The sequence below is a fragment of the Rhinatrema bivittatum genome, chromosome 5 (genome assembly GCF_901001135.1).
Source record: "Rhinatrema bivittatum chromosome 5, aRhiBiv1.1, whole genome shotgun sequence".
NCBI lineage: Eukaryota > Metazoa > Chordata > Amphibia > Gymnophiona > Rhinatrematidae > Rhinatrema > Rhinatrema bivittatum.
This window is the reverse complement of record NC_042619.1, coordinates 120,548,780-120,575,494: the sequence shown is the minus strand read 5'-3', so window position 1 is coordinate 120,575,494 and position 26,715 is coordinate 120,548,780. Positions and strand designations below refer to the sequence as shown.

At 45.3% G+C, this 26,715-nt stretch overlaps 1 protein-coding gene across 4 annotated transcripts in view; it reads left to right on the top strand.

The window, feature by feature from the left end:
• Positions 1-238: 238 nt before the first annotated feature.
• PHF11 (PHD finger protein 11) overlaps positions 239-26,715 on the top strand; it is a 165,346-nt gene continuing 138,869 nt past the window's right edge. For 2 of the 4 annotated variants that reach the window (XM_029602849.1, XM_029602847.1), the window contains exons 1-3: positions 244-715; positions 14,472-14,576; positions 25,003-25,136. In XM_029602849.1, coding sequence (XP_029458709.1) covers positions 569-715; positions 14,472-14,576; positions 25,003-25,136 — 386 coding nt within the window. In that variant the 5' untranslated portion in view covers positions 244-568. Of the gene's footprint in view, positions 716-14,471; positions 14,577-25,002; positions 25,137-26,715 lie in introns of all 4 variants that reach the window. The other 2 variants (XM_029602846.1, XM_029602848.1) reach the window with 2 other exon arrangements.

Sequence of the window (26,715 nt, the reverse complement as noted above, 5' to 3'; positions counted from 1 at the left end):
GAGTAAATAGGGAATCACTTCAGCACACCTTCAAATTCTTAGCAAAAATGCCACAAGTTTCCTCCTGCTCTGCCTACTAGTTAACCAATCTAAGGCACCCTCACGGGTGCCTTAGATCTGCCAAATCCTACATCCTCACTGCCTAACTAAGGGCATGTGCGAGGGACAATTTGGAGAGTGGGGATCTAACGGGTCCCTACACTTTTGATTCCGTCACACTGAGAAATAGCCCAAAATAATGATGTACACTAGCTTGGGAAATCTTTTGTTCCGATATCTAACCGTAATTCCTATAAAACGTGTCAGAGCCTGCAAGATTCCCTAGTCCAAAAAGTGTACCTTGTCCAAGCGCACGAGAGAACTGATGCAAAACTCCTCTTGTTCCAGCTCTCTCCTTATGACATTTGTTCGTTTGTTTGTTTCGATCGGTGTGCGGAGACTCGCCCTGTGAACGTGTTGAAACCCGCGATCACATGGCTAGAGACGAGGAAGAGGAAACGAAACTTAGGGGAGCCCTGGGAAATGAAAGCGCTCGACGGCGAAGTTTGCTGCCTGGCTTGCCTGTCCCATGGCGGGAGAGAACAGGCGCTGTTCGCGCAGGATGGAGATGGAAAGCGGTTGCTGTGGATTTTGCCACCTGCGGGAGCAGAATGAGATAACTGGGGAGCTCTATAAGTCGAAAGACGGAAGTCTCTGTGCTCATTTTAACTGTATGGTGAGTCCTGGTGGAGTGCGGAAGAGGAAGTTCTGTATTTCAGGGGCAGCCGAATACCTTTTGGGGGGAAAGAGCGCATGCAAATCTCCCCAACTCCACCCTTTGCATTTATAGTTAACATAATTTTTTATGATATACAATCTTCGGGTAAACCGTATAAAGTATAATTATTATAGTGGATAGGGGGTGCTAGCAGGAAGAGGGGTAAATTGAGGAGGGAGGCTGAAGAGAGAGGAGGAGATGGACGATGAAGTGAGAGCAAGGGGAGAGCATGGATGGTGAAATAAATAAGTTGAGGGGAGACGACAGGGTAGGGCGAAAGAGCAAGAGGAGGGTAGGGATTGGGGGGGGGGGGGCGGGGTGTAGTGAGAAGGGGTTAAAGACAGAACAGAGAGGTGGGGAAAGAAGAGAGTGCTGGGAGCAGAGGGAAGCCTGCTGATTAAAAATACCTGTACATTTTGTTCCAATATGGACATTTTGAAAATTGTACCCCATATTCATGAGTAGACTGAATGTGTATGAAACAAAAGATGTGAACATAACATAAGATAACCTAAAAGACCCCAACAATTACCGCCCAATAGCTAATCTACCTATCATAGCCAAGATCATGGAAAAGCTTGTTAACTCCCAACTATCGGATTTCATTGAAGATAACAAACTGCTTTCCGCCTCACAACATGGATTCCGCAAAAATCGCGGCACAGAATCCCTTCTTACATCCCTAACAGACCTCCTCATCCTAGGTACAGACAAAGGACAATCATTTCTGCTGGTCCTTCTAGACCTTTCAGCAGCTTTCGATACCGTAAACCACGCGATCCTCATTAAACAGTTAGCTGCTATAGGAATCTCTGGCTTAGCGCTCTCCTGGTTCAAATCATTTCTAACCAACAGAGGCTAAAAGGTAAAAATACAGAACAAAGAATCAGCACGCCACGACTCGACCGTCGGAGTCCCACAAGGTTCCTCCTTATCCCCTACACTCTTTAATATTTACCTCCTCCCTCTATGCCAACTCCTCACCAACCTCAACTTAATACACTTTCTCTATGCGGACGACATCCAGATCCTGATCCCTATCAAAGAATCATACTCAAAAACCCTCGAATTCTGGGAATCCTGCCACCTAGAAATTAAAAGCCTCCTCAACAGCCTCAATCTGGTACTAAACTCATCTAAAACTGAAGTCCTACTCATAACCCCCGATAACAAACCCACAGTCTGTCTTCCAACCAACCTACAAACCACTCATGTAAGGGATCTAGGTGTCCTAATCGACAATAAATTGAACTTCAAAGCCCACATCAACAAAACAACCAAAGACTGCTTCTATAAACTGCAAGTCTTAAAAAGGATAAGACCACTCTTCCACGCCAAAGATTTCAGAACCATTCTCCAAGCCCTCATCTTCTCCAAATTAGACTACTGCAACGCAACTCTTCTTGGCCTCCCCTCCTCATATACAAAACCACTCCAAATGGTCCAAAACGCAGCAGCACGTTTACTAACAAACACCAGAAAAAGAGACCACATCTCTCCAGTCCTTCAAGCCCTCCACTGGTTACCAATCCACTTCAGAGTAATTTACAAATCCATCACATTATTATACAAAATCATTCACCAACACACCATAATCGACCTACAAATTCCTCCCCGTGTTCACAAATCAACAAGACCGACTAGGGAAGCCTACACAGGATGCCTCCTTGTTCCACCCGTAAAAACTACTAATCACAGAACCTTGAGAGACCGAGCCCTTTCAACAGCAGGCCCTCCGCTATGGAACTCTATCCCACCAGATCTAAGAAACGAACCATGCCTCTTAACGTTTAGGAAAAGACTGAAGACATGGCTTTTCAGGCAAGCCTTCCCGAACTCCACCTAACAAGATCCATCAATGACTCCTATGCTAAGTAGCTGTATATAGTGGACTCCATATTTATTTTGTTCTCTTGTATTTATAGAGGACTCCTTATTTACATTGTACACTTGTATATAATTATCCTCATCTATCTCTTTTATTTCTTATAGTCCCAGTTCATGAACCCTTGTTAATTGTAACTGCTTCTCTTCTCCATGTTTATTTATGTTTTTGGTTATATTTTTGCACCCCTGTTTTCTGTAAACCAACATGATGAGAACGAGTTCTTGAATGCCGGTATAAAAAAACCTTAAATAAATAAATAAATAAAATAAGATAGGGAAGGAGGGTAGTATAAAGTAGAAGATAATGGTAAGCTGATTTTATCTATTACCAAAGGTTATAAAGAAAAAATTCATATCGGCCACAGTCAAAAATGGATTCTTCAAACTACATACGCTAAAAAGAATTAAATCTCTTCTACACCCTCACGACTTCCGAACAGTCCTACAAGCCACAATACTATCAAAACTCGACTACTGCAACTCGATCCTCCTAGGACTGCCTAAAAATTCGCTACAACCATTACAGATGCTACAAAATGCAGCTGCCCGCATACTCGCCATTGCACACCGCCATGAACACATCACCCTTGCACTACAATCCCTGCACTGGCTACCTGTAGCATCCAGGATATTGTACAAAGTACTTACCCTCATTCACAAGTCTATCTATAACCAAGATATGCAATGGTTCTCTGATCATTTCACATTTCACAAATCAAATAGACCAACAAGAACAATTTATTTATTTATAGACCTTTCTTTGCCGACATTCGTGAGGCACATCATACTGGCTTACATTGAACTGAAAGGAGGAAAATACAATGAACAGAATAAACATGTCATAGTTAAATGCAAATGGTGTAAAATATAAGCATCGTAAAACATTCTGAGATTATATATAATAACATAAAAGAACTAAATAGCTATGGAGGAAAAAGGTAGAAAGAAAGAAAGAGAAACTTTGTACAAACTAAGAAAACTTTATCTTTAACAATGAGAAAGTGGTACAGGAGTTATGAAGTGCAGCAAAGTTCCAGGGGGGGAGGGTAGGGGGACAGATGGAAAAGGAGACGAGCAAGGGGGGGGAGGGGCACGGCAGGGGGGGAGGAGGGGGGAGGGCGGGTAGTGGAGATTCTTAGAAAGGTCCATTTAGAAAGGTCCATTTAGGAGAAGTCTACGTATTGGTTGAGTCGGGGTATGCCTGCTTGAAGAGCCATGTTTTGACTCCTTTTTTGAATTTGTTGAGTGATGGTTCTATTCGGAGGGAAGGGGGAGGGAGTTCCAGAGGTAGGTGCTAGCTATGGAGAAAGCCCTTTCTCTGGTGAGGGACAGATGCGCAGCCTTCAGGGAAGGAATGTGTAGGGTACCTGCATGAGCACTTCTTGTGGGGCGGTTGGAAGTGCGGAAGCGAGGCATTTCTTCCAGCCAGGTGTGATTGAGTTGGTATAATGAGCAGTGAAGAATGGTGAGTGTTTTGTATTGTGAAAGGAAGGAGATAGGCAGCCAGTGCAGGTCTTTTAAAATTGGAGTGATGTGTTGTGTTTTGTGGGTGTTTGTTATGATTCTGGCCATGGAATTTTGGAGGATCTGGAGTGGCTTGATAGTTGTAGCAGGGAGGCCGAGTAGGAGGGCATTACAATAGTCCAGTTTTGACAGCATAGTAGTCTGGATTACAGTTTGGAAATCGTTGGTGTGGAGCAGAGGTTTGAGTTTCCTGAGGATATTTAATTTGTAGAAGCCTCCCTTTATGATGGATTTGATGTAAGGTTTAAAGTTTAGTTGATGGTCGATAAGGACGCCAAAGTCTCTTACAGCCTGTAATTTGTGTTGTGGAGCAGTTGTGTTCTGAGGTGAGTTGTGGGGAGAGCAGTCAAATGGGTGGAAATGATGAGTAGTTCTGTTTTTGCAGCATTTAGAGCTAGGTGTAGGTTGGATAGCATTGACGTTATTGAAGAGAGGCAAGATTCCCAGAAGTGCATGGATTCCTCAATGGAATTTTGGATTGGGATAATAATCTGCACATCGTCTGCGTAAAGGAAAAATTTGAGGCCTAAGTCAGATAGTAATTGGCAGAGGGGTAGGAGGTATATATTGAAAAGGGTTGATGATAAAGATGAACCTTGGGGGATACCTTGTGTGATAGGGATATGTGAGGATTGGTGTCTGTCAATTTTTACTACGTATTCTCTATGGTTAAGATAGGAGGAGAACCATGAAAGTGCGGTGTCAGCAATACCTATTTCAGCCAGGCAGGTCATTAGGATTTGATGATTGACAGTGTCGAACGCTGCCGAGATATCTAGGAGGGCGAGCAAGTATGAGGTTCCATGGTCCATACCTTTGAGGATGGTATCTGTCATTGATAGTAGTAGAGTTTCTGTATTGCGTGCTTTCCGGAATCCAAATTGTGAGGGGTGGAGGATGTTGTAGTCTTCTAGGAACTCGGAGAGTTGTTTGTTAATGACTCTTTCCAAGATTTTTGAAATGAAAGGCAGGTTGGAAATGGGGCTGTAGTTAGCTAGGTCTGACGGGTCAAGGTTTGGTTTTTTAAGGAGGGGTCTTACTACAGCAAGTTTGAGTGCGTCTGGGATGCTACCATGTGTGATGGAGCAGTTGATGAGTTCAGCAATGAATTTTGCAATGGTGGATGGGATAGCGAGGAGAGTTTTTGAGGGAATAGTGTCTAGGAAGTGGGATGCAGGTTTCATTTTCTTTAGAATAGTTTCAATTTCGGCATTTGTTATAGGGTCAAAGTTTCTGAGTTTGCTCTTGTTGTCAATGCATGGCGGCGATACAGGGGAGGGGTTGTTGGGCAGGCGAGTGAGGATGTTGTCAATTTTGTTCTTGAAGAACGCTGCTAGTTCCTGGCATCTATTACTCGAATTGTCCTCGTGAAGAGGTGTGGTAGCGGGGTTAGTGAGGTCAGTGACAAAAGTGAAAAGTGCATTTGCATTGAATTTATAGGCATGGACTTTTTTGGAGTAGTAGTCCCGTTTGGCTTGGGTGATGGCTAGTCGGTAGGTATGTGCAGCGTTGATGTAAGTGGCTTTGAGAGTAGCAGATGGTTGTTTACGCCATGCACGTTCTTTGAATCGTAGGTCATTTTTGATCATCTTTAAATCCTTCATGTACCATGGTTTTCTTTTTTCACTTTGCGTCAAGGGAATTTCCTTGTGGATGATAGGACATAGCTCATTAGCTATGTCCTATCATCTGTCCTATCATCATGATAGGGCAACAAAATGGATAAGACACCATGTAGTCCAAAATAATAACCTTTTTATTGAGTGGAGACAATGTATTCAAACAATCGCCCGACTTCGGCCGAGTTTCGCCCCGCCAGGGGCTGCCTCAGGGGCTGTATGAAGAAGTACTTTTTTGAAAATACTTTGTGTGAAACAACTTCATTACACATTTGCTGCAGCAGAATCGTTATCGCTCGCGTTCTCCGGAGAACGAGAGCGATAACGATTCTGCTGCAGTGACACTGTGGGAGGCTGGGAAGGCAGTCATGAGAGGGGCGGCAGTTGTTTACCTGGCCAAGAGAAACCAGCAATGTAACGCTGAAATCTTAAGACTTACTGGGGTCCTTAAAACTGCACAAAGAGATCATATGAGTGCCATGTCCGCTAACACTAAAGCTCACCTAGACTGGGCTCGAAAGGCATTAAATAGCCTATTGCACCAACGGGCATCCAAATCTCTCAGATATTATAAGTACCAACTATATAAATACAGCAACCGGGCCAGCCGACTAATGTCCCACTTGGTTCGGCCTCGGGGACAATGCATGTCCGTGGTGGGCATTCGGGATAGGCAATGGGAGCACCAGACCGCACCTGATGTCATTGCAGCCAGGTTTTTGGAATATTACACGTCTCTGTATGACAGCAAGCCTATGAGTAAGGAGACGGTGGAAACGCTGTTTCAGGGGCTTCCTTGGCCTCGCCTTACACAAGAACAGCTGGCTATAACAAATCGACCTATTACTAATCAGGAAATTTATGCCGTTATTCATAAACATAAGCTAGGCAAAGCGGCTGGGCAGGATGGGTTCACGTCCAAGTATTATAAAATTCTAGGTCTTGGAGTACTCATCCCCCTGCAATCCTACTGTGGGGACGTATTACAAACTAATACCCTACCAGCGGTTTCTAACCAATCTGTTATTGTGGTTCTCCCTAAACCGGGTAAGGATCCTCTGGAGGTGGAGTCCTATCGCCCTAGCTCGTTGCTTAATGTGGATATTAAAATCCTAGCCTCAGTCCTAGCTGCCAGGTTGTCCACTATCCTACAGTGTCTTATTCATGAGGACCAGACTGGGTTCGTAATGGGACGTCAAGGGGTGCGGAATGTACGTCGTTTTTTGGCGGCTCTGAGTTATCAGGCCAAAGCAGAAGCACTGATCCTAAGCCTAGACGCCAAGAAGGCTTTCGATTCTCTCTCATGGGAGTATATGTTTTGGGTGTTACAGCAGTATGGTTTCTTGAGTGTCTATCTGCAATGGTTACACACCCTTTACAATAGTCCCAGTGCTTCCATTTTACTCAATGGAATGCCTATGAGGGCATTTCCCATTCAGTGTGGAGTCCGCCAGGGCTGCCCCCAATCCCCTGCTGTTTGTCATAGCCTTGGAGCCCCTGGCCATCTGCCTCCGACTGGAACGGGCTATTAGTGGAATTAGTGTGGATGGACAACCTCTCAAAATGGCTCTGTTCGCAGATGACATTTTACTATTTGTTGGGCAGCCCAGAGCTAGAGTGCCCGCTATTATCACTTTGTTTGACCGCTTCCATTCGATTGCTGGCCTCAAAATAAATTATGCTAAATCGGAGGCCTTGGCTTTAAATACACACCTTCCCGATACGTGGGGTGGGATATTCCCCTTTAGGTGGGCCCCAGGTAAATTAAAATATCTAGGGGTTTGGATTCTGAGGGACTTGAAGCTATTATATACCTTAAACATTTCTCCCTGTATTGCTAAGTTACAAGCTCAACTGGCCTTATAGAAGTCCTTGCCACTCTCCCTTTTTGGTAGATGCGCACTAGTTAAAATGATGCTGGTGCCCAAACTTCTTTACCTTTTACATATGATCCCCTGTTGGTTGACGGTGGGGGACATCCGTTGCCTGTTCTCTGGCATTCAACATTTTTTATGGAGGGGGAAACGCGCGCGGTTAGCCTATGTGACTATGGAGCACCCGCGGGAGCGCGGAGGGCTTAATATGCCAGACTTCCGGCTCTATAATGTAGCCTGCCAGCTCCGATTTGTGGGAGAGTGGCTTACGGGGTCGTATCGTTACTGTGATGCGGGGATGCTGGATTGTATGTCGATCCCTGGCTCCCCCCTGAATCTTATTCAACTGCGGGTGGAGCAGAGCCACACTGCGTGCTACCCTAAAATACTGTTATATCCCTGTGTGAAGGCGTGGCAATGGGTGTGCAAGCTGAACCACTTATCGGGAACACGGTCCCTGCTGACCCCCTTTTTGAACAATTTGGAATTTCTCCTGAGCCGAGATAGCAGTCTGGTGTTCAATCCTGGGCAGAGAATGGGGTGCTTTTTGCCTTTCTTATGTACGATTTTGAGTCCCGAATCATATTGGACTTTGCCACGTTGGCAAGCATCTTTCAGTTACCTGCGAAACAATTTTACGCCTTCCTTCAGGCCCGACACTATTTACGATCTTTCGCCTGGACAATGGATACATTGGAGGCGGAGATGAAATTTGCCACTGCCATCTTTGATACTGCCTGTCTAGCAAATACTATTACGGGTTGGAAAAAGTTTGGTTAGCGACTTGACAATATTGCCCCTACAAAACGCCTGGCTGCCCGGTGGTCCACGGTTCTGGCTTTCCCCGTCACAGAGCGACAGGTGGCGGCTTGGTTTCAAGATCTCTATAAACTGCTGCCCGACCTAGGCCTCCAAGAAATACAATTTAAAATTTTGCACTGCCTTTACTACGATGATGTCCACAGGTTTAAAATGTGGCTAGTCACATCACCTTCATGCACAAAGTGTGATACTGCGACTTGCACATTGCTCCACCAGCTGGTTGACTGTCCGCTACTCCAGTCCTTTTGGCAAGCAGTTCTGGCAGTGGTAGAGACTTGTATTGGAGTTCACCTCAGGGTCACTGACCGGGTGGTATTAACCTACGCATCACCTAGGCTTCTACCTGGCAGCCGATCCAAGGCCAAATTTGAAGGGGTGGCTGTCATGATGGCCTGTTGAACTATCCTGGCCGTTTGGGTGGAGCCATTGATACTACCCACAGTTGATGCTTGGTTTGGCAAGATGGCTTCCCTCGCACAATTGGAAAGAATGGATTTTCTGGCTGGCAAGAGAAGGCCGGGTAAAATTTACTGTACCTGCTGGGACATTTGTTTTGGTGCCTTTCCTAAGGCTTTACAAGATGAACTGCACCTTAATGGCAATGGTCCTCCAAAGAGGGGGGGAGAGGGTGTGGGGGGGTTAATCAGGTGTTATAGGTAGAAGATTTCAAGCATAAACCATAAAAAAATGCATGGTTCACATAGGGACAACAATGACACTAGAAATGTATCAAATTAAAAGAAACCGTACAAGGTACATACACTGGGTAATTAGAACTATTTCCTCTATATAATCTATATCACATAATCAAAAGAGGAAAGCTTGCAAATTTAATCATTGATTTTCACAAAAACCTTTTATGAAGAATGTGTCCATAAATTAAAAACACACACTCACACTCATTCACTCGTTAAAATACTCACAATAAGGATACACAAAAGACCCGCCTATACCCGTATTCACAGTATCTACTGTAACTTCATAAACATGATTCCCTGTGGAAACCTCCACTTACAACCTATCCAAGATTACATGTATTTATACAATTTTTCAAAAAAGGCTGGTATCTCCTGTGTAACCTCCCTTCATGACAATTTTCAAATTGAAGTGGCTGGTATCGATGTGGTCAACCCCAACAAGCGGCCCTTGTTTCACACTCGTTTGCTTCCTCAGGGGGACTGGAACCACTGAGAAAATCAAACGATAAATATAAATTTCAAACCTCGGGACACATTTCCTATGTTATTCTAATACACCAACACTAATGCTAAATATGTATACCTGAATAAATGTTCAAACCACTAGCTCACCAGACCAACGCCCTTGATTTTTCAGTCTCAACTCCAAATACATTCATAAATTTTCCAAATGGATCCTCTTTACACTGATAGCATGTCGTCTGAAACATACCCATAAACATATTGTTAATACTTCCTGACTTAAAACCCCGCACGATGTTCCCACATCTTCACATAATGCAAACACGTACCTTCAAAAACCTTTCTATTCCAAACTTACAAATGGCTTCTCTTCACCAGTCTCCCGGTAACTCGTAACAATCCCATGGTTAAGCATCCATTCTTAACTGCGTCATCGCACTCTAACCCAAACTGAAACACGCCAAAACTTTATTACAAAACGCCACCGACCGCGCCCTTGTGCGTGCCATGACGTGTTCTCACATATCACGTGGTCACGTTCCTACGATGGGCTACGTGTTAGCAACCTCAAAACGTAAAAAGCAACGCACATCTACAAATCACATGGTCTCATTCTAACCACTCCCTCACGATGTTAAAAAAATTAAGAAACGCGCGCCTTAAAGAAATGAAACCTATTCTCACCCATCAAACATAACAAAAACTCATACACCTCCATGTCTCACCATACATAACAACACCACACACAATCACACTAAGGCGAGTGAACCATCTCCCCTATTCTAACCAAAATACAAAACACACTCATCACACGCATCTACACTCCAAAACCCATAACTCTTCACTGAAAATCACACACCTCAACAACCAACACTCAAAGGAACATGTACACCATACAACGCGTTACTTACCATGCCAATCCCTACCAAGTCAACCCAAATATTCCACGAAGCATTCCAACACAGTCAAGAAAGAAGGAAAATACATCCCCAAATGTACACACAGCTACTTCAACCCTCAATATACAAAGAACCACCCAGGGTATATCCAATATAATATAAGCATCAAGAGCATTCCAATATTCAACAGTTGGCTACCAACACTGCCTAAAAACAAGCATTCCATTCAATTTCTGCATTTAAACCTGCAGGTGTCAAAGTTTGCCACTTGAATATACACTGTTGTTCCCACCTGATCAATAACCGTTGAACATCACCCTCAGTGCCAATGCACTGTCTCACCACAAAAGAAAGCCAGACTTGATGATCCGTTTTTCTTTCAACTTAAAAACGGTGTGATTTATGTACACATTAAACTGAACTGTGCATTAGGGATGTGAATCGTTTTTTAATGATTTAAATTATCGTCCGATACTTTTAAAATCATCATTAATTGGTAAGGGACTCGATACAATAGGAATTCCACCGATTTATCGTGAAAAATCGGGTTTTTTGGTTAGTGCGCACTAATGGGAGTTAGTGCGCACTAACAGAAAATGATACAATTTGACACTTTTCAGGTCAAGTTAAGGTCAGTTAAGTCAGTTAGGAATGAATATGTATTCCTATTGGCTGGCTGCCCTCTTATTTATTGATGTTACCAAGGTTCCCACTGAGGTGAAGGTTTAATATATGGGGGATGGGTGGAAACGGTTGGTAGCTTGACAAAAAAAGTAATGTGATCACTGATCAGTCTATGCGACTAGAACTTGTGCCCTATCCCTGATACAGGGAGTGTTGTGATCTTCCTGCACACAGTGCCCTATCCTGGTTACCGGGGGTGTTGTGATCTTCCTGCACGCAGTGCCCTATCCCTGATACCAGGAGTGTTGTGATCTTCCTGAACGCAGTGCCCTATCCCTGATACCAGGGATGTGTGCAGGAAGATCACAACACTCCTGGTATCAGGGATAGGGCACTGTGTGCAGGAAGATCACAACACTCCTGGTATCAGGGATAGGGCACTGCGGGCAGGAAGATCACAACACTCCCGGTATCAGGGATAGGGCACTGTGTGCAGGAAGATCACAACACTCCCGGTATCAGGGATAGGGCACTGCATGCAGGAAGATCACAACACCCCCGGTAACTGGGGTAGGGCACTGCGTGCAGGAAGATCACAACACTCCCGGTATCAGGGATAGGGCACTGCGTGCAGGCAGATCACCAACACCCCCGGTAACTGGGATAGGGCACTGTGTGCAGGAAGATCACAACACTCCCGGTATCAGGGATAGGGCACTGTGTGCAGGAAGATCACCAACACCCCCGGTAACTGGGATAGGGCACTGTGTGCAGGAAGATCACAACACTCCCGGTAACTGGGATAGGGCACTGTGTGCAGGAAGATCACAATACTCCCGGTATCAGGGATAGAGCACAAGTTCTAGTCACATTGACTGATCACATTACTTTTTTTGTCAAGCTACCAACCGTTTCCATTTCCCATCCCCCATATATTAAACCATCACGTCAGTGGAAACCTTGGTAACATGAATAAATAAGAGGGCAGCCAATAGGAATACATATTCATTCCTAAACTGACCTTAATTGACCTGAAAAGTGTCAAATTGTATAATTTTCTGTTAGTGCGCACTAACTTCCGTTAGTGCACACTAACTCCCGTTAGTGCGCACTAACCGAAAAACCGATTTTTTTACAAAAAAAAAACATGCCGATCAGAATTTCCCCCCCCCCTCAGCCGAAATTGATCGTTAAAACGATTGGGCACATGATTCACATCCCTACTGTGCATACATTTAAAATGTATGTAATAGAAATTGATTCCATTTATGACCATATTGACCTTTAATTGTGTTGAGATCACAGCAATCAGATGTTTGGTGTATGCCTCTGTACTAGCACTCTCCTTCCCAAGGGAAACACTCTTCTCTCTCCTACTTACCAGATAAGGCATTATGGGAGGATTGCAACAGATTGCAATTTTGCAGGAGCACAGAAAAACATTACCATATAAACAAAGTGGTCTCAAAATTCCCATATCACCAGCTTGAGAGTGTGGAATCCTTAGTTGGCCCTATGAGGGGCAGCATGCTCCTTGCTGTTCTCTGTTAGTAATTTTTCCTGGGAAAGGACTTTGAGATCTCAAGGGTTGAGACCTGGGAAAATTAAAGGAGACAGACTACCTTAACCCCTTTATTTGCCATGATTTTTGGAATTTTTATTTGTGGAAAGAAGGAAGTTTTTTTCCCCCTACCTTTCCTGCCTCTTGTTTAATTTCCCTTTTTCAGTAGAATAATTTTATTTTGTTTAACTGAGTGCCGTAGGGCCCAGGGACTCGGGCTTTTTCAGCATCAAGAGGAAGGTTGTCATTTGCAGAGAAAGAGTCAAGGGATCATCAGCATCCTCCAAGATCCTCTAAGAGGGAGGAATCTTCATTCAACCCCAGGAGGAAGGGATAAAGGATGGGAGAAGGCATCTTGTGGTACCACTCCAATGGTCCACTATCATCTCAAGGAGACTGAAGGAGAAGAGGAATAAAGCAGGTTCCTTTTAGGTACCAACAGTGAGGGAGAACTAAAGAATAGGCAGAAGCAACTGAGATTTTTCCATGGAACATAAACTAAATTGATCCAAGAACTACCTCTTATTCATTGGGAGGGATTTTACCAACTGCCTATTGATTGGAAAGGAAATAAACTGCAATTATAAATTGAAATTTACTTTACTATTATGAGGACATTTATTCAGAGAAGAAAGTCCCAAATTTATTGATGTGTTGAAGCTATACCTATGCTCTTATAACTGATGAAAGATGTAAAGAACTTTACATTTCACCTTTGAATCAGTAAAAACTTAAATTGAAACCATTAACTGTTTCCAGCATTGTTAATTGCTGCACGTGAGGCAGTGCCCCTAGTGTTCCCCCATTTACCTGCGCAGGACTAGGCTAGACGCCTGGTCCACCTTAAATCCTTTAAGGATAATATGCTCTATGGGTGGGATCCTGCAAGGCAGGTGGGGCTCAGAGGGCATAACCACAGATTGGGGAATAAGATCTGAGATCCAGGTTCGGATAACCAGACCCAGCCCAGGTCTCCGGGTGGAAGGCAGCTCCTATAATGTAACACTGTCCAAACACTGAACTGAGACGAAGCAGTACAGACTGTGAGTAGAGAGCGTATACTTGTCTGAAGGTAAAGGCAGTCTACTGTTGTGTATATGATTGAAACTGTGAATAAAGATTGTTTTAAGAATGGCTGGAATCAGACTGAATTTCTGTCTCCAGGCCTGTGGGAATCACCGCTTGTTCCCACACTGCACTTGTCATCAGGAGATCATTAGTGCTGTTTACTATATACATAAATGACTAAGAGTTAAGCAACATACAGGGCCTAGAAGTTAATTTTTGCCGGCTCAAGGGATTCTGGATCAGCAGATAAATGTAACATTAGGAAAGACTTTGATATCTGAGAATGATTCTGGTGTGTGGTTCCTGGGGCCCTATCTAGGATTTGTCAGCCCAGGGGTTACATAAACATCTGTTTTAGTCATGTGATAACTGGCATATGGAAGTAAATGCTGGTGCCTGCTGCATGTGGGTGAGTGGATTAACCTGTTGATGTTTTGCACTGGCTGAAAGGTATTCACTACAATCCTTTGAGGGATGAACCAGTTCTAGTTACCAAAAGATATAAATTAACTTGTTTTTTCAACAAAATGCATGCAGATCTCTCTGATGAATATTCATTATAGATAGTCTAAATAAAATAACAGTTCTGTTTGTGGCTTTCCAGGATTGAGAGTAAAAAACTTTGTACTAGATATTTTAGTCAATAATACAGTAACTTGGTCTTTTTCTATTACAGTTGTTTTCATCTGGTCTAGTGCAACCAAACACGCCAAACATAAATGAGCTTGGAGGATTTTGTTTAGAAGATATTAAGAAAGAAATAAAAAGAGGATGGAAACTGGTAAGAATCAACTATAGGAGCCTTAATACCCACTTAAACAAGAGCTAACAGATGAATTATTATAAGTACTGTTCCATTTCAATTTGCTATGAGAGAAAGCAGCAGTGAGCACAAATAGTACAGATTATTCTGTTACCTCAAAAGCTTCTCATTCATGATTCACCTGAGGGTTGAGACATTGTCATAGGACCAACCACTGAATGTGATGTTCTTCTTTTTATATCTGTAATATTGTAAATGTTATTGTAACATTTGGTATCACTATTACAGAGGGTATACTTTTTCAACTTTCTCTATATTCATATAATGACCACACATATAGAGAAATTCTAGTATTACATATAAAGTTAATTCATCAGAGTTTATTCATATAAATATACAATTTCCTATCTAGACACAGAAAATCTGTCTATCACACTCACACATTATCCATCCACATATGTCCACCTCTAATTTAAAAACATAAAGTGCTCAATTTCATATTATTAATCTTAGTTAGACAATTCAAAATCGTCTACTTGATTATTTCTACAATTCATCTCACCAAATCCAATACATAGCTGTTACAATCAAATTCACTAATAACAATTCAATAACAGTTCCCCTTTATATTATCCTATCCTGCTGTTCAAATTACTCTGCAATCCTGTCACACTGTTCTCTATCTTGTCCTCTGTCCATGCTGTTCAAATTACTCTGCAATCCTGTTGCACTTTTCTCTATCCTGTCCTCTGTCCCTCTAATTTAAAAACATAAAGTGCTCAATTTCATATTATTAATGTTGCGCTGGAGGTGAACCCTTGGCCTGGCGCAGGATTGGTAAGGCCCTCTGGGGCGACCCAGAGGGCGCCTGTCGCCAGGAGGTGAGCACACAAGGAGACAGAGGCTAGCTGGAGCTTCACCAATAACGGCCAGGGGGTTCCGCGGGTTGAGCCCTTGGATTCCTGGGCTGCCTGGGCTTAGGTGGGCCTCTGGGGTCTCCCGGAGAGATGGCAGAGAGGTGTGCCCACGAATAGCAGAGGTGCACAGCTAGCGGTGAACAGGCGAGCCAGACCGGAACAGAGATTACCGGAGGCCACGGGTACAAAGCAGGAACTGAAGGTCCTCAGGGCAGGATAGGCAGCGCCTAGTAGTCTAGCTTGGGGAAGACCGCCGACATTGTTGAGGCAGGCGGACGTGGTCACAGGAGGAGCGTACAGAGTGTCCGAATGGAGCGCAAGAGTCAAAGCCAGGGTATCCATCTGAGGAAGGTCAGAATAAGTAAGGGTCATTTCCAGGTATCAGTCCAAGCGTGGTCAAAGACAAGCAGAGGTCAGTTCCAGGTATCAATCCGAGCGTGGTCAAAGGCAAGCAGAGGTCAGTTCCAGGTATCAATCCAAGCGTGGTCAGAGGCAAGCCGAGGTCAGTACCAGGTATCAATCCAAGCGTGGTCAGAGGCAAGCAGAGGTCAGTTCCAGGTATCAGTCCGAGTGTGGTCAGAGGCAAGCCGAGGTCAGTACCAGGAATCAGTCCGGATACAATCTCCTGCGGCAAGCCGTGAAGGCAGAACATGTGTGCCAGGAACAGTCGGGCGAGCTCAGGAGCAGAAGGTAGGCTTGGTAGCGGAACGAAGTGAGCCATCTTCGAAAAGCCGTCGATAATGACCCATATGACGGTATTCCCCTTGGAAGGGGGCAGGTCCACAACGAAGTCCGTGGCCAAGTGGGACCACGGTGCTGTGGGAGCCGGTAGCGGCTGCATAGGCCCCAGGAGCGTCCTGTGGGCGGCTTCTGCTGTGCGCATGTAGGACAGGAGTCGATGTAATCACGAGAGTCCTTGACCTTTGAAGTCCACCAGTAATGGCGGTGAAGCATCTCTAGTGTACAGGCCTGGCCTGGGTGACCGGCGCATCTGGAGTCATGGGCCCATCGTAGGACTCGTTCCCAGAGATGGCGTGGGACCACGGTCTTCCCGGGTGGCCTGGTGGTAGTGGCCGCCAGGCAGATGCACGCCGGGTCAATGATGTGCGAGGGCACTTCAGGGGTATCTTCGGGCTCCAGGGAACGAGAGAGGGCGTCAGCACGTGTGTTTTTCTCAGCCGGTCGGTATCAGAGCTCAAAATTGAACCTTGCGAAGAATAGGGCCTAGCAAGCCTGACAAGGATTCAGTAATTGGGCTTCCTTCAAGTGTTCTAAATTCTTATGATCAGCAAAAATAGAAAAACGGTGCTCGGCCCCCTCAAGCCAGGGGCACCATTCCTGGAGGGCCAACTTGACTGCCAGCAGCTCACGGTCCCCAATGGAGTAGTTTCGTTCAGCAGTGGAGAACTTATGAGAATAGAATGATCATGGTAGTAGTCCACCCTTCGAGGAGTATTGACTGAGCCCTGCTCTGGCTCCGATAGCCAAGGCGTCCACCACCACCACGAAAGGGCGATTCGGGTCAGGATGTCGAAGACAGGGTCTGGTCCGGAAGGCCTCCTTAAGGTCCTGGAAGGCTGCTTGGGCTCGTGGGCTCTACTCCTTGATATTGCACCCTTTCTGGATCATCACGGTTAAGGGTGCAGCTAGTGTGGGGTAGTCCGCAATGAAATGGCAGTAGTAGTTGGTGAAGCCCAAGAATCTCTGGAGGGCTCGTAACCTGAGAGGCTGCGGCCAATTGCGGATTCCTTGGAGTTTGTCGGGGTCCATAGTGAAGCCCTGTTGGGATATAATATAGCCCAAAAATGGGAGGCTGGAGCGTTCAAAAAGGCATTTCTCTAGTTTGGCATAGAGGTGATGATTGCGTAGGCATTGGAGAATCATCCGGACGTGATCTCGATGGGATTCTAGGTCTTGGGAGAAAATCAGTATGTCGTCGAGATATACTACGACTGTAGAATAGAGCAGATCTCGGAAGATCTCGTTCTTCATTCTCTGGAAGATGGAGCCCAAAGGGCATGACTAGGTACTCGTAGTTCCCATTTCGTGTATTGAAGGCCGTCTTCCAGATGTCTTCAGGTTGGATACAGACCAGGATATAGGCCCCATGGAGGTCCAGTTTGGTAAAGATCTGGGCCCCCTGGAGCCAATCAAATAGCTCGCTGATGAGAGGGAGCGGGTAACTGCGTTGAGGCCGCGGTAGTCGATACATGGCCTTAAGGAGCTGACCTTCTTAACGAAAAAGAACCCGGCGCCAGCAGGGGACATAGAAAGCCTGATGAATCCTTTGGCTAGGTTCTCTTTGATGTAGTCTGACATGGCCTGGGTCTCGGGGAGCGAAAGTGGGTAAGTCCTCCCCTGGGAGGTGTGGTGCCAGGTAACAATTTGATCTGACAGTTAAACTTCCAGAGAGGTGGTAAGATGTCAGCTTGTTGGATTTGAGAAGACATCTTGGTAGTCGGAGTAGGCCGAGGTAGCCCAGGAAGAGTCGTGGTCGTTAAGACTGGCACAGACGGGGATACCCGCCACAGGCAGTGCTTCTGGCACCGAGGACCCCACTCGGTGAGCTGGAGCGTCTCCCAGTCGAACTGTGGGGAGTGCTGTTGCAGCCAGGGTAGGCTGAGAATGATGGGCTGCATGGACCTCTTTAGGACCAGGAGGGAGATCTCTTCATCATGGAGGGTGGCTAGGGTGATGCGGTCAGGTAATGGTTCTCCATGGATGGAGGCTATCCGCAGCGGAACCTCAAGGGGTCGAGTAGGGATCTGGAGTAATGTGACTAATTCCTCAAGGATAACATTCCCACCAGCCCCAGTATCCACGAGGGTGGTAGTTGCAAACGTGTGTGCCTCCCGGTAGAGGGAGACTGGAAGCAGTAATTGAGGGCTGGTAACAGTAGTGCCTAAGCTCGGGACCCCCACTGGGCTCAGGCTTTGGAGTTTCCCGGACACACCGGACAGGACCGGATATGGTGGCTTGGACCCCCACAGTAGAGGCAGAGACCAGACTTCCGTCTTCGGAGGTGCTCCTTGGGAGTAAGACGAACACGGCTGATCTGCATCGGTTTTCCGTTGGCGGATGGGCTGCTGATGGTGCCCTTGCTGGTCTGGGGCTAGCAGACCGAGATGGTCCAGGGCCACCCGTCGTATGGTGTTACCTCCCTATGCTGATCCTGGAGACAGTGGTCAATCCGCCCAACCAAGGTGATAAGGTCCTCTAACGACGCGAGAATCTCTCAGGCTGCCAGTTCATCCTTAAGGGGGGAAGAGCCTCAAGATAGAGTGCCTCCAGGCAATCCTCCTGTCATGCCAGTTCTGTCGCCAGGGTCCGGAACTCAATTGTGTACTGTGTAAGAGAGTGGGATCCCTGGTGGAGATGGAGGAGATGATGTCCAGTGACCGCCTGCCGGCCTGGGTCATCAAAGGTGCGTTGGAACGTTGAAATAAAATGAGGGAGCTCCTGTAACAGGGAATCAGAACACTCCCAGTGCGGGGAAGCCCATGCCAGGACTTTCCCCTCCAGACGTGAGAGGATGAAGGTAACTTTTGTCAATTCATCCGGAAATAGAGAAGGCTGTAGCGCAAACTGCATGTAAAACTGGTTAACAAACCCCCGGCAGAGAAGAGAGTCCCCGTTGTACTGGGGAGGAGCTGGGAGGGCCAGCAGAGCCCACGAGGGCGGCGAAACAGAAGAAGCACTACCAGCAAGAATCCCGGGGTTGGCCATTCTAGAAGTCTCTTCAAGTCATAACTGTAATTTCTCCACTGAGGTGGCCAACACCTCGATGTTTCTGTGCTGTTTCTGAAGACGTGTAGCCAGGCCTGGAATATCCTGCAAGGTGGAGGACTCTGCCGAGTCCATGGCCTTGGCAACCTGTTGCACTGGAGGTGGACTCTTGGCCTGGGGCAGGATTGGTACGGCCCTCTGGGGAGACCCAGAGGGCACCTGCTGCCAGGAGGCGAAGCACACAATGAGACAGAGGCAAGCTGGAGCTTCACCAATAATGGCCCGGGGGCTCCACGGGTTGAGCCCTTGGATTCCCGGGCTGCCTGGGCTTAGGTGGGCCTATGGGGGTCTCCCAGAGAGATGGCGGAAAGGTGTTCCCACGAATAGCAGAGGTGCACAGCTGGCGGTGAACAGGCGAGCTAGACAGGAACAGAGATTACCGGAGACCACGGGTACAAAGCAGGAACTGAAGGTCCTCCAGGCAGGATAGGCAGTGCCTAGTGGTCTAGCTCGGGGAAGACTGCCGACAGCGTCAAGGCAGGCGGACCTGGTGATCACAGGAGGAGCGTAGAGAGTGTCCCAATGGAGCGCAAGAGTCAAAGCAAGGGTATCCATCTGAGGAAGGTCAGCCAAAGTAAGGGTCAGTTCCAGGTTTCAGACCAAGCGTGGTCAAAGGCAAGCAGAGATCAGTTCCAGTTATCGGTCCGAGCGTGGTCAAAGGCAAGCAGAGGTCAGTTCCAGGTATCAGTCCGAGCATGGTCAAAGGCAAGCAGAGGTCAGTTCCAGGTATCAGTCCGAGCGTGGTCAAAGGCAAGCAGAGATCAGTTCCAGGTATCGGTCCGAGCGTGGTCAGAGGCAAGCAGAGGTCAGTTCCAGGTATCTGTCCGAGCGTGGTCAGAGGCAAGCTGAGATCAGTACCAGGAATCAGTCCGTAAGAAGTATAACCTGGGTTGAAGAACGTAGAGACGAATTCGGGAAAGGAAGAACACAGGAACAGGTGTGGAACACAGGAAGGACCACGTGAACACAGGAGCAAACTTAGGAACACTGGAACAAGCACAGGAACACAGGAAGAAATGCAGGAACACTGGAACAAGTACAGGAACACAGGAACAAAGCAGGAATACTGGAACAAGCACAAGGACGGCAACTAGCTCACACTGAGGTGAGACGACCCGTTTGCTAAGGCAAGGAAGTGGTGTCTGAGCACTTTCTTAAATATTGGCCTCATGTGATGTCATCCGATGACGCCGCAGAGCGGTTTCCCACCAGTGGCCCTTTAAGAGGTTGTGGGATCCGCGTGGACCCAGACAGGGAGGACGCCGAGCTTCGGTGTGAGGCAGGTAGGCCGGCCTGTGAGGTGGAAGGACTGGGCGGAGCAGAGATGCTAACACGGGGCGCTGGGGTCGGCAGCGACTGGCCATGGCTGTGGGGGAGGCTGCACCGGGATCAGCTGGAGTGCGAGCGAGGTGAGCAGGGCCGTCCGCAGGCCTACCGCTGATGGAGCGCGCAACAATTAATCTTAGTTATATAATTCAAAATCGTCTACCTTATTATTTATACAATTCATCTCGCCAAATCCAATACATAGCTGTTACAATCAAATTCACTAATAGCAATTCAGTAACAGTTCCCCTTTATATTACCCTATCATTCTGGTCAATTTACTCTGCAGTCCTGTCGCACTGTTCTCTATCCTGTCCTCTGTCCGACAAAGATCTCTTTTCACCCTACTATCAGGGCTTCTTCAGGGAATAATATTCACTTTTTGACATGACAACAGTACTCTCCCACTTTCGATTTTTAACATAATAATGAAATTTTCCGACTTATTCCTACAATAATTAAATAAAAACCTCATCAATATCCCATCTCTACCTGCTCAATAACTTATATATTAAACAATTATAAATAATCTTACAAAAACTCACCACTCTGACTATGTATTTCCTAGCTTCCTTTACCAACGTTTATCTTCTCATCAAAACTTAATATCACTAATACCATCCATTTTCACTGGGTATCAATTCAATGATTTTCAAATTCAAGTAACATCTCAAACAAAAATCTCATTTTACCCAATTTGAACAAACTTTCTCCACACAACACATACCTGATAGAATGCTGCCATGTTCACGTTACTCACATTTTTCCGGAAATGACGTTTACAACTACGCTCGAATACACATTGCCTATACTCCTGTACACCTCCCCTTTTATCCATCCAACACGCTGAAGAATTATGGTCAAACACCCTACACATGAGACCCTTCACATATTAAATATGTTATCCATATTCACTACGTTAATCCATCAAAATAGTTGCTGCAGATAAAGGTCGTGGTATCGTAGTGTTAAATGAATGTGATTATGATCAGGAAGTTCTCAAACAATTAGAAGACACTCAGTTTTATGAAGAGGTAGACAGTAACCCTATTCCTCAGGTGCACCAATTGGTTAACAAGATTTTGGAAGAGGCTGTGAAAGACAAAGTGATTTCTAGTAAAGAGTTTAATTTTTTAAGGGTCATTCATCCAACAGTTCCTTATTTCTTTATTATTCCCAAAATACATAAGTCTGTAACAGCTCCCACTGGCAGACCAATAGTGTCAGGGATTGGATCAGTGTTGGAACCTCTGGCGAAATTTATAGACTATATTTTACATCCTAGATCCTTCCTGGTTCCTTCTTATGTAAGAAATTCTATAGATTTTATTAATAAATTATCATCTTTACCTGCTGTGGAGAATAAATGGATTTTGGTTATAGCAGATATAACTGCTCTATATAATCGAATATACCTCAAATGGAAGCATTAGACATCATTAGAGATGTGATTAGGAACATGGATATATCAGAGAAACGCCTCAATTTTTTGATGAAGATCACCAAAATCACTTTGACTTGCAGCTACTTCTCATATAAATCTCGCCTTTTTTTTTTTTTTTTACAAACGAAAGGAATCCCTGTGGGGTCACCTATGGCACCCACGGTAGCCTGTTTATATGTTGCCCACTTTGAAGAACTTGTAGTATATCAGTCTGTGTGGTTTAAACAAGTAGTGAGGTGGATATATAGACGATGTATTTTGGATTTGGCAGGGTAAAGTTGAAGATTTGAATTGTTTTCTACAAGAAGTTAATTCTGGGGATCAGAATTTGATGTTTACTGTTTCTATGTATACAGAGTCAGTGCCTTTTTTAGATGTTCGTGTCCACATACATAATACCAGATTGGTTACTACAGTGTATAGAAAACCTACCGATTAAAATACCTTGCTACACTATCAAAGTTTTCATCCTCGGCAGTTAAAAGATAATATTCCTATGGGTCAGTTTTTGCGATATAGGAGGATATGCTCTACCACGGAAGAGTTTAAAATGCAGGCACAGGATTTGAGCAATAGATTTGTGGCTAGGGGATATACCAAATCTGTTATTAAGAAAGCATATAAGCGTGTGGTGCACACCAATAGAGAAAATGTGTTGATTAAATGCCATAGTGAAGTCCCGTCTCTGATGATTTGTTCAATTCCTTACTCCTCTAAAACATTGAGTATTAAGGAACTAGTGCTTAAATATTGGCACATTTTATCCCCGTTGAAAAAAACATTTTTGGAACCTCCCATATTTGCCATTAAAAAACACCGTAGTTTATGGGACAGTTTGAGACTACAGAAGTCCCGGATGGATGGTGAGGTTCAGGACCATGGACAGATTTCGTGCGGTATATGTTCTGTGTGTCCGCATGTTTTGACTCTAAAATGTTTTCAACATCCGAACTTGACCCGTCCATATGTATTACCAGAATTATTTTCTTGTGAAGCAAGTGGGGTAATTTATGCCATATTGTGTCCTTATCGTTTGATTTATATAGGGCAGACAGCAAGATCTATTAAATCTCGCATTATAGAACATAAAAGTCATATTAGGCTGTTAAAGGAACATGCCCCCTTAGTTGATCATTGGGTAGAACAGCAACATACGTTGGCAGATTTAAAATATTTTGTTGTTAAAAAGGTAAAATTGGGGAATGGAGAAGATCTATCAGCAATACTTAGACGGATAGAGCAATGATTTATTTTTAACTGGCATACCTCTGCACCTGATAGTCTGAATGGACTGATTGAATGGGCTGCATTAATAGGATAATTGAAGGTTTAGAGTAGGGAAGTTTTATGTCTATCAGTTCGCTGCTTTGTTATGAATTGTGGTATCAGTTATTGAAATAAATTAGGATTGTACTTTGGATGCCATGCGACATGTGGTTAATGTAATGAATATGGATAAGATATTTAATATGTGAAGGGTCTCACATGTAGGGTGTTTGACCGTAATTCTTCAACATGTTGGATGGATAAAAGGAAAGGTGTACAGGGGTATAGGCAACGTGTATTCGAGCGTCGTTGTAAATGCTCAAACGCTCAATGTTAGATAGGAAATTGAATATTTATAAGAATAAACTCTGATGTATTAACATATGTAATACTAGAATTTCTCTATGTGTGTGGTCATTGTGACATTTTGGCCAACCGCGGGATGTCCCGTGACCGGCCGCACTTACCCTTGAACATTCCCAATGTGGCTGAGACTCCGCCATTCTCCCAGGTCCCCCTAGGTGCATGCATGGCGCTCCAAGGCTTGAAGGCCCTGCGGCAAGAAACAGATCCGTCGGCACTCTGATGATGTCACGTGGCTAGTATTTAAACTCCAGCCATGCTCCAACCTTTGCCTCAGCAACAGGTCCTCCTGCCTTGCCATGTATGTTGCTTGCTGTCCCTGTGTGTTACCTTGCTTTGCCTTGCCTCATCCTGCCTTGTCAACTTGCCTTGCCTTGCTCTGCCTTGCCCTGCTTGTGACTTGGTCCCCAGTGCCTTGTCTTTATCTTGTCTGGCTGTCTCTACCTGACTTCTGGTTCTGACCCTTGCTATGGACTTTGACTACTCTTCTGGTCTACTCGCCTGCCCTGACCCCAGCTTGGACCTCGACCTGCTTGTCTGCTGCCTGCTCCAACCTTGTCTTGAACCCGAACACTGTTTGCTCGCTGCCTGTGATCTGGATCTGGACAACGTTTGCTCGCTGGCTGCCCTAACCTATGCCCAATATTCGACTTCGTCTGATTGCTCCTTACAGGAATCTTGCCTAAGCCCTGCCAGCCCCTGGAACCCAAAGAGTCAACCTAGTAAGAGCAAGTCCACCTGCTGTCGGTGTGGGCCTAGTAGGTTTGCCTTCAGGGCTGCATCAACCATGCCACAGCCCAAGGGCTCACATCCGTGACAGTTATAAAATAGTTACTTTTCATGCCTTGAAGTCAATCAGTGGCACACCTAGAACTGAACGGCTTCTGACTCAATGGCAGCAGAGACCTTGAGTATTGTTACTTTGATTCAAATTTTTAAAAATCTGAACTATCGTGCCTATTTCCTTTATAAGAATTATAAGCGCCAAATGTCACATTTGTCCACAGTACCTTTATACAAAGGCTATATATTTATGTTCATCAAGCGTCTCCTCTTGAAAGTAATATCCTAATTCATTCAAGCATCCCTGTTTCTGTAATCCTTCAAAAACAGTGAGCTTAGTACATATTGGTTCTGTGGGAAGTGAAGGAACCACGAGAGATGAAAGAGAGTTCATTTTGATCATGTTTTTCTTCTTGTAAAGATATATAGCATTAATTTATGGTTCTGTACAGAGCAAAAGAGTAGCATAGCTAAAATATACCAACATTATTGAACTTTTGTCTCAAAAATGTCTTGCCACTCTAAATGTGGTTCTTTCTGTAATGGTTCAATATTTCAGAAGTGTTCTGAATGCAAAGAAGCTGGAGCTACAATTGGCTGTGACATTAAAATCTGTAAGAAAACTTTCCATTATCAATGCGCAAAGAATTGTAAAGCAGAATTTTTTGAAGATGAAGACCGTGGAGTTTACAAGTTAGTATATCAGACTGGTGCCCTTGATCTATGTGTATCTGCTGTGGCAGTAGCTATACTTCTAGCCTATGTGCTTTTTCTTATAACTTTTTAATTCCACTGTGGACTTTATTTTGTGGTATTTTATTTTCTCTGCGGACAAGCAGGATAAGTTCAGCTACACAAGTGGATAACGTTACCTGATGCCGCTGAGATGGAAAAACTCTTAGATCTCAGAAGGACGAAGGTCTTTCTGAGCACACATATGCAGCCACCTGCTACACAAATCTCCTTAGTCTTTTTCTTTCCGCTCTTGCAAAACAGACATGAAATTGCTTTCTCATTTAATTTTTTTTTACAGTCGCTTATCGCTTTTTCTCTTTCTTCTTTTTTATTACTATTCTTTTATTTATTAACTAGTCTCACTCATAAAAAAAATTAAAATTCCATTTCCTTTTTAGCATTCACCAAAAATTCTGTTTTTTCAAAATTGAATTCAACATTGTTGCAGTATTTTTCAAGACGAGGAAGCTGGGCTTCGAGAAACGTCCTAAATGTACTAAGAAGATGGCTTTAGTTGACGTTTATGATTTCTGTGTGAAATGTCTTGGGCCTTCTCACAACATGCTGAATTATGCCCATTGTGTTTGCATGTCCCCCAGTGACAGAAGACTGAGGATCTATGCATTCTGTGACTCTTTAGAATCAACTTGCTCCATTTCTTCTGCAAAATGGAGGTTTACATCTGCAGAAGGACCTTTACCCAGAGTAAAAAGGGCAGTGTTATGGCCCCGGGCCATGCCCCAGGTTCCCCACCTAGCTCGAGGCCGGCCCGGGCCGCCACGGTCCCGATTCAGCCTGTCCAAGCCTCTGCCGCGGCTCTCCGTCCTCGAGGGAGATGCCAGCATTCCCTCGCGGCTGGTCCCGCCCCCTAAGCGCGCGCGCACGTGCAAGGGCTGGGGATTTAAAGGGGCCAGCGCGGGAAACCTCAGGACTGCCTCCAGATGACGTCAGATGCTCAGCCCTACTTAAGTCCTGCAGCCAGGCTCCATCCTTGCCTTGCAACGAGGTTCCACAGTCTTCTGTGTCTTTAGTTGCTGCATTGGACTTCGGTTCGCCTCCGCTGACTCTTGACTCCTGGCTTCTGACCCTGCTTTGTCTCCTGACCTCGTCTCCAGCTTCCGCTTCTAGTTTTGGTTCGCCTCTGACTTCTGGCTTTGACTCCGTCTTCGGCTTACGTCCCTGGCTTTGGTTTGGATATCGGACTTCTGGCTTCTGACCCGGCTTCGCTCTTGGACTCCGACTTCGGCTTCTTCCATCATCTCAGGTATCCGGTACTTGCTGGCCCAGAGGATTCTCCTAAGTCCCAGCGGCTCGGGCTCTCAAGGGCTCCTCCCAGGGGAGCCGCAGGCTTCCGAGGGTGAAGACTCTTCAACTACCTGAGCCCAGCCGTCCTTCATCTATCTCTTCGGCCGCAGTCCGGACTCTTGGTCGCATAGGGTCCCACCTAAGTTCAAGAGGTCCGAGTCCCTACAGGCTCCCCCTGGGGGGACCGCGGACTTCCAGTGGTGAAGTCTCTTCCAAGTCTCTTCAGTGCCGC